This window comes from Balaenoptera borealis (genome assembly GCF_965194805.1).
Source record: "Balaenoptera borealis genome assembly, chromosome: 7".
Classification (NCBI taxonomy): Eukaryota; Metazoa; Chordata; class Mammalia; order Artiodactyla; family Balaenopteridae; genus Balaenoptera; species Balaenoptera borealis.
In genome coordinates, this window is record NC_138864.1 from 87,509,616 (window position 1) to 87,518,188 (window position 8,573).

Sequence of the window (8,573 nt, forward strand, 5' to 3'; positions counted from 1 at the left end):
TAAATATCAACTACTTTTTAAAAAAAGGAAATGTCCTATATGAAAATATAACATTACTTAGGTCATGTATAATGTCTTGTCCATTATTATGATCAAATGATATTGTCAAGCATCATTTCTTCTGATAAGGAACAGCTGACTGATGAACTTCAGTCTAAAATAAAGTGCTTCAAAGAACTGGAACTGCAAGGAATTTCTACCATCAGTTCAAATATGATCACCTCCCAAGTTCTTTACCTTTCCCATATGGAGCTAGTAAATATAGCACTATGTCTTTTAATAATAATAACAGTTGCTTATATGATCTAGAATATTTCTATCCTATAATGCACAAAACATTTCAATCTAATATCAATATAAGTAAGCTGAACTAGTATGAATGAAAAAACATACAGGAAGCCCTGCTTCTCTCAAGTCCTCTGGGACTTAAAATTCCAGCAATAGCTTAAACATGCTTCAGTTAAGATAGTGTATTGGTACATGCTTTCCTTTTCCAGCCAGAACAGATTAGTAACATAAACAAGGCATGTCATATTTCCAACTGGCCTGCACCAGTTCCCCATACCTTCAGATAGGAGGAAAAATGTATGTTAAATAAGAGTGATTAACTTCTTAGAGGAAAGACTTAAGAGAAAAAAAAAGAAAAGGGGTTTGCTTGTAAAAATGGTTAGGAATCTGCTAAAATACTTCTCTCATTCTCTCTTCTTTCTTCCTCTCTCTCCCCCTTTAAAAAAAAACTAAATTTTGGAAAGAAGCTCTAGAGTAATGTGAACTGGCTAGTTAATAGTAAATAGTAGAGAACACTAATTATATTCATTTAAATATCTATTGTAAATTTGTAAATCTTGCTCCTTTTTTTTAAAAAAAATCAGTGACATTTAAAAAAAATTTTTAGTCCTAAAAATTATTTAATATGTTATTTAATATATCAGTTTGGAAGGGCTGGGAAGATCTCCTTCCTAGTCTCTTGTGGGAATGGAAAACTTGGAGAGGCTTCTTTTAATCTCTTCTCCAGTGTATTTAATATACTGTAAGCTCAATAATATGATCAACCACTAAGTAAGCTTAATATTCCATTTGAACTGTATGTGTAAATTGTGTTGATTCTGTGCCTTGACTTAGACTCCAGACTAGATACTAACAAAGAACCATACTTTGAACCATAACTTCAGAGTTCCTAAACCTGTACATTTAAATAAATTCTTAGCTCTGATATGAACTTCCAATCAATTATAAAAATTAGTCATAAAACAACTTTAAAGCTGTAAGGCTTGGTTTTAGAACCCTAAATGTAAAGTCAGCTAAGATTCATTGTTTGTATTAAAGTATGCAGTTAAGAGTCCTGTTCTTAAACTATTAGTATTCACATAAGTAAGAACTTGCTGGTTTTTTTCCCCCAGAATGCTCATTTGGGCAGTAGCAATAAAGGTTTGCATGTGATTTTTAAAACGGAGTTCTCCTGGAAAAACATTACCAATGAACAGCACAAAAATGAACATGTTTTGTTTGGGTCATTACGTAATATATTGAGTAATTTCTCAGTAAAAGAATATTTTTTAACATCTTTATTGGAGTATAATTGCTTTACAATGGTATGTTAGTTTGTGTTTTATAACAAAGTGAATCAGCTATATATATACACACATATATCCCCATATCCCCTCCCTCTTGTGTCTCCCTCCTACTCTCCCTATCCCACCCCTTTAGGTGGTCACAAAGCACCGAACTGATCTCCCTGTGCTATGTGGCTGCTTCCCACTAGCTATCTATTTTACATTTGGTAGTGTTTATAAGTCCATGCCACTCTCTCACTTTGTCCCAGCTTACCCTTCCCCCTCCCTGTGTCCTCAAGTCCATTCTCTACATCTGCGTCTTTATTCCTGTCCTGCCCCTAGGTTTCTCAGAACCTTTTTTTTTTTTTTAGATTCCATATATATGTGTTAGCATACGGTATACAATGGAATATTACTCAGCCATAAAAAGAAATGAAATTGAGTTATTTGTAGTGAGGTGGATGGACCTAGAGACTGTCATACAGAGTGAAATAAGTCAGAAAGAGAAAAACAAATTCAGTGGAAGAATATTAACTTGATGTCGAATTACATTTATCCACTAATTATAATGAGGTAAAAAAAGAGTTTGTTTTTCTTACTTAAAAATCTCTGAGCCTTTTACTGGTCAAAAACAACCACATTTTACCAATATGATATTTACTATGTGAAGTTATAACTACGTTATAACAAATATTTACTATAAGCAACTACTTTACTAAAATGAAGACTTCTGAAAAGGATTTTAGGGCAGCCACTTCATCAGTAGGTTTATTATGTTTGGTGTTAGCCAAATAGAAATGATGGATGCCATATGAAATGGATCCAGATTTCTAATAAATATTCCAATTGAAATTTAAGAAAAACTTTGAAATGAATTATGACGAAGATAAAATGAAAGGCAATGTTCTGCATACAAACTCTTGCCTTTCTCAGAGACTAACCCATATTTTGTGTAGTTAATCCTGGAGTGTCTGGGCTTGGAAAGCTCTCTTACCAGAACTCACGGCTTTAAAAACAGACCTGCTTAAAATTCAAACAACCAGGGCAGGAGACATTCTGCCAGCAAGGTTAATACAAATTTTGCTTGGCTGGAAAATCTGGAGGAACAAACCTGGCTGGCAGCGGAGGGTCCGCCTTGCCAGCCACCAGCCAGGAGGACCGGTGGTAGGCATAGCGGTACCTCTTGTTGTCCACAGGGACGATGTCCATCAGTACTATGTACTTGGCCTCAGAATCCACGCCGGAAAAGGACACACGGATGGTAGGAAACATCCTCCTGACACAGTGAGACAAAGAGAATCACCCGAATTAGAGAGGGAGGAAAAGGGTCCGCCTTCCCTCCCTACCCAGCCCCCAAACTCTTTGTGTTTCCTGTAAAGCCATTCAGGGATGTGAATACGGAGACTGACCTTCTCCCGAGCCTAGATAATCTTAAGTGTCATCTCTGTAGGAGTCCTCATTAATACCCAAAGGTCTGCAATTAGGGAAAATCCTGTGCTAAATCATCAAGCCCATTAGGCTCCCAGACCAAAATCTCCAGAGCAGACGGAGTCCTATAACCTCCTTGCCTTGCAGTGAGAAAACTTACTCTTGCCTTAGTAGAAAGCCAGAGCAGGGTTCTCAAGTTGAGTTTCGTTTCGGAAGACTCTGGGCGGTGTGTCCCAGAGTCCTGACAGCTGGAGCAGTCAGGCGCCAAGGGGCCACCGACCCCCAGAGCCTCAGCCCCAGTCCCAGGAGCAGCCTGCACCTGGGACTTCCTGCCTGCCCTGAGTCAGCCCACTGCGGCGCCAAGGGGCCCCCTGCACCAGAGCTCCTTCCTACCGGGAGTGTGGTCGTTTCAAATTTCATTCTTCCTCCCAGGTTTTCATTTTAGTTTTTAATGGGAGCTTCTGCAAATTGAGGCTGATAAAAGGGAAGCCGCCTGCCTCCCTCACAGCACCCAGCAGCCCGCCCTGTACCCCAGCACGAGCTGAGTTCCTGCTTCCCTCCAGATGCCGACCCTGCACCCAGAAGCCATCCCAGGCTGCAGCGGGCCAGAGATCCCAGTCCCATGCCCTTAGGGCAGGGGTGGGGCTTCCCACTGCCAGATCCCAAGAAAGCAAATGCCTGGATATCTGTCTCAGCAGCTCTTTCCAAAAGCAAGTCTGCCGAAAGAAACCCTCCTTGAGCGAAGCTTCCTCTTGGAGCTCAGGACCAGTAGAGTTTCACCCAGTTCCTGGAAACTCCCTCTGCCACCCAGGGCACTATTCCCTTCTCCCCACTCCTCACCCAACAAGCCCCCTACAACCTGCCAGACTTGGTGATGATCATCTCCGTGCCCAGCTCGTGGAATTTGTCCCAGAGCTCCTTGGTCTCCAGGCTGCAGGCAATTTTGGCCATTTCCTCGCTGGGGATGATAGGGGTGGTGGGGATCAGCGGCTCAGTGCACAGAGAGGAGGAGGATGGGCTGCTGTTGCCCGTGACGCTGCCACCAAACTCCCCGTGAGCATCTAGGCTGGTCAGCTCGCCCAGGGGCTGAGCGCAGGACGACTTCTCGACAAATTGTTCTGCAGGCAAAGAGAATTGAGAATGACAGCTAATTCTGTCAAGAAAAGATACAGGAAGGAGAACAGCGCAACTGAAATAGGTTCCTGGATTTGACTTTGGAAAAGTTACGCACAGAATCTCCGGGAGGGCAGCAATAACCCATCACTGTATAAATTAAGCCTGAAATTCCTGTGAAGTGACATGGCTCCTGCTTGCTTACGGAACCAAATGAGTGAGTTTTAGAACCATGGTTTGTTACCACCATTACTGAAACCCACTCTGGAGAATAGAAATGCGAGGAGTGGATAAAGGGAAAGGCATGATCATAAAGAATTAAAAGCAAGTAGTCCTGTTGTTATCCCTCCCATGTTCTAGACTTCACAGCTTGTGGGCTCTAGTGCCAGTTCTCCCTCATTGACAAAGGGGACACTTTTCTGCAGGGAGATCAAGGGAGTGAAGAAATCAGCACCTTCCTCACTTTGAGAGAAACTTCCCTTCCCTCCTGGAGTCCCCTCCCCATAAGAGAAAGTGAAAAAGGGGTGTTGGGGGGGTTAAAAAAATTAAGTCACTTCGCTTCTCTGCCTGGCTCCCAGTTTCCTAGGCTTTCAGATGTTACATTAGGGCATTTTTATAATTTCCCTCCCAGCCTGAGAGCTTATGAAAGACTAGCATATTTATTGCTTGTTAAATCACAGGAGTACAATCTCTGGGCCAATTTTTTGGACTGGGCTTGAAACAAGTACTTGAGGGATGATATGTGTATTTCTCTCTCTCTCTCAAGAACGTTTTGGAAGTGAGCAAAAGAACCCCAAACCCAGAAGAGCAGAGTATTAAAGTAGGAAGAACAGTTTGCCATCTACCATCAAGCTGAAACACCACTGCATACGAACCAAACATTCTCCCCCACAGATGATAAGGGCCTGGGACTACACCAGTCACTTTGATGGAATACAGGGGGAGCTCTGTAATTGTCCCAATTATCTTGCATCCTTTAAAAAAGAAACTACTTGAATCCGCAATGTGAAACTGAACTTCAAACAGCTCTGTTCTAAGTGCCCTCAAGGAATTGAAACAAGTTATATATATATATATATATATATATATATATATATATATATATATATATACACACACACATACATACACACGCACACATATAATGTTTTATTTCTCATATTTCTCTTTTGACTTGGGGCAGGCAAGCAGGAAGTAGAAAATTTTTACCTTCTTTTCTCTTAAAATAATAATCCAATTCATGGAAGCATTTTAAATTAAGAATAACCAAATTAATTATTCTTCTGTTTTCAAATTCAAAGAGAACCATGCCATGGCAAAATCATATTTTTTACTAATGTTTTCAGAAACACATTCACATAACATCTGTATAGGGAATTAACAAGTAGCCTTAGAAATTTTCTGACAATTGAAAAACACAAATGCTGTAAGCTCCAGACTAACCAGTGGGTCAGGGTTGGGAAGTGGAGGAAGAAGAAAATGATACAGAAATGCTCTAACACAATGTTATATGTCAATTATATCTCAATTTTTAAAAAGATTAATGATCTAGTCGTCTGAGGTGGTTCTTCTGAGTAGATTTAACGTGTTTAAATGAGCAGTAATGAGACACTTGTGACCCCCACCCTACAGTTTCTTCAGCATCTCGCTAGTGTTTCATTCTCTCTTAACAGGTATTTCACATGCCGGAGTCCTTGGCTTACAGCTGCTAATTGTGCTCTGTTGAACTGGCCCCTGAAAGGGACTAGAATGCCTTCTGGTTGTTTTTGGAGCGGTCTCAAAAGCCCCAGGGGAGGGAGGATGCTCATTTTACAGACTGGGGTAAGGGTGGAGGTGCCGAGAGCTGTGAATGGTTTTATAGTTTAGAATTCAGAGGAAGGTGGGTTTTTTCTCAGGAAAGTAGAGAAGGAAGCAATGTTGCAATGACAGTGGAGCTGAAGCTGGCATGTTTCCCAGTCTACTGTCTGTACTTCTGTCAGGAATTTTAACCTGAAATCCTCTTTTCCTGCTAGCTACCAAGCTGTAATGGGGGCATTTATAAAGAATTCAGAGGCCCCCTAAATAGGAGCGGATAATGTTGGGAAGTGCCATAAACGTAACTTTGAAATTGGTGGTGAATTTTTTTCTAAACAGTTGGAGTTTGTCTGATTGGTTGTTTCCATTTCTTTGGCAGGTTTAGATTTACCCAGGAGGATAGGTGGGAAGAACCAGGGAAAGGGAGTGAAAACCTTGGAAGAGAGACTTTTTGACATGTTTTCTGGAGATCATCCGGTTTCCTTTTCCTTGGTTCTAAGTTGCTGCAGGGATTTTAGTTCTCTCTTCTCTCTCTGCCCAGGCCCCTTATTTTTCATCTCTAACATTTCATCTTTTATATTATTATTGTTGTTTCAAAGTGTGAGATGTTAAAATGTTGAGAAGGACAGGGAGAAGGAAGAAAAAAATTGATGAGAGTTTAAAAGTTATTTAAAATATTACCCTAAGTTCGCTGTTTGATGCTTTCCACAGTTTTAGGGCTACCAGATGATCAGGATGTGGAATAGTGTTACCTGGGGACCCAAGAAGTGATGATGAGAACACTTCTTTCTCCCTCAGTTGTAAAGGGACTTAAAACACTTATCTCCAGCAGTTTCTTTCCCACACAATTCACTCGTGGTAAGGGGAATATAGTCCCTTTTTTCCCTTTACTCTGAGAGTAGTGTCTTCTATAAATGGTAAAGGTTGTTAAATAAACAGTATAGCTAAAAGTTGAGGAATCTGGGAAATGGTAACTGGCTAATGTTTTTGCCAACCTCCACTGATGTCTTACAGATAAGTCTAGAGCTTCTGTGAAGAAAATGGTTCATGCGGGGACAACTGGCTTATTCTACGGCACTTGACAGTTGTCTTAAGGAGCTGACTTTGTGTAGTCTATTCAAGTCGGGGGAAAAACAAAATTAAACTAGTTTCTTGTGAAGTCAGAGTCTCCTTGGTTTCAAATGCACAAGCAGGTGTTACACGCATCGTAAATCCTGTTGAGTCTTTAAAAGGGGTTTTATTATTATTTATCCCCTAAATGTTTTTATCCCAACAAAGTTACACACACCGGATGTCCGACTTGACATAAGGATTCTAGACAAATAGGGAAAGCGACTAGCGATATACGTACGAGATAGGAAACCGGTTGCATTTAACAGACTGTGAAGTCCCCAAAGAATTCGGGCCTAAGAGAAAAAAAAATCTCCGACCCGCAACGTATAGTCTATGGTCTGAGGGTCAGAGCTGCCGCGAGCCGGGAAAGGTGGCCACCCTCGAGAGCCTCCTGAAGCTAGGGAACAGAGGGACAGACAAATGTGCAGCACTCCCATGCCTGCGCACCCCGACGGTCTAGCACCCGACTTACCCAGTGGTTTGATAGTGTTCTCCGTAGCTTCCTTCTCTTTGGAGCCGCCGCTCGACATCAGCGCGGCGATGGAGAAGGCGTTGGCCCTGGAGGAAAGCTGGGGCTTGGGCGACGCCGTGAACTCCATGGCCCCTAGTGCGCGGTCCTGGCCAGGGACCTGGCCTGCCGAACTGCCGTCCAGCTTCCCCAAGAGAGACAGAGACTGAAACACAGCGGAAAGTTTCCAAGTGCAATCACAGGGGAGTCGGGGACTCTAGATGAGTCAGCCCTAACCTCCCGAGAGCTCCACACCGGCCTCTCCTTTCCCCCACCGCAAGAGCCTCGAGCCGCAGAGACTTCAAACTAGTCGGAGAGGACCAACCACGGTCTCAGCTAGGTGTGCAAGCACCGGGACGCTCCGTAGGACCACAGGCTGTGCCTCCGGAAGCTAGAGACGGGCATCAGCTGCGCAAAGCCCAGGGGTCCTGCAGCACCCGCTCCACGTCTTTCCTCCCTCCCCACTCTGGGGACAGTCAGAGCGGCCGAGCGCAGCTAAAATGGGGCGGTTGCCTGGGAGCGGGAGCGTAGCCGTGCGAGCGCGGCGGGGCGCGGAGGACACTGCGCCCGGGCGTTCGCCGCCCTGCGCCTTAATTTGCTGGCAGCTGCGATCCCGGCGGCCCGCAGCCAGTCAGCGCCGCCACACGTCACCGCTTCCTGATTCCGCCGCCGGGGGCGGGGCCGCGGGGCCGGGTGGGGAGGGCGCGCCCGGGGCGCGGCGCCCGCGTGGCCTCGCTCAGCAGCCGGCTGGAGCATGGCACCCGTTCGGGGAATGGGGTGACACCACCAGGCTGGCGCAGCGGCCGCGGACTCAGCCGGCCTGGTCTCGCAGTCCAGGAGTGAGAAGGAGGTGATCGCTGTCGGGAGGGGACATTTTGGTCGCGTCCTAAGATCTGGGATCTCGGGAACGTAGACCAGAGGAAGCCTCGGGGAGTTTTTGCTCCTTCCATTCTTTTTCTTACTGGTGCTCAAAGTTGCAAAAGAAAGTTAGCGCTAAGTAGGACAGAAACCGACGCCGTAGAGCTGGCGCCAGTGGGCCAGAGCCCATTCGCCGGGCAGCACCC

At 44.3% G+C, this 8,573-nt stretch overlaps 1 protein-coding gene across 1 annotated transcript in view; it reads right to left on the minus strand.

Annotated features, from left to right (window-relative positions):
• TBX20 (T-box transcription factor 20) overlaps positions 1–8,083 on the minus strand; it is a 56,637-nt gene extending 48,554 nt beyond the window's left edge. The window contains exons 1-3 of the mRNA XM_082399528.1: positions 7,474–8,083; positions 3,841–4,099; positions 2,665–2,829 (exon numbers count right to left, since the gene is read on the minus strand). Coding sequence (XP_082255654.1) covers positions 2,665–2,829; positions 3,841–4,099; positions 7,474–7,600 — 551 coding nt within the window. The 5' untranslated portion in view covers positions 7,601–8,083. The remainder of the gene's footprint in view (positions 1–2,664; positions 2,830–3,840; positions 4,100–7,473) is intronic.
• Between the last annotated feature and the right edge of the window lie 490 nt (positions 8,084–8,573).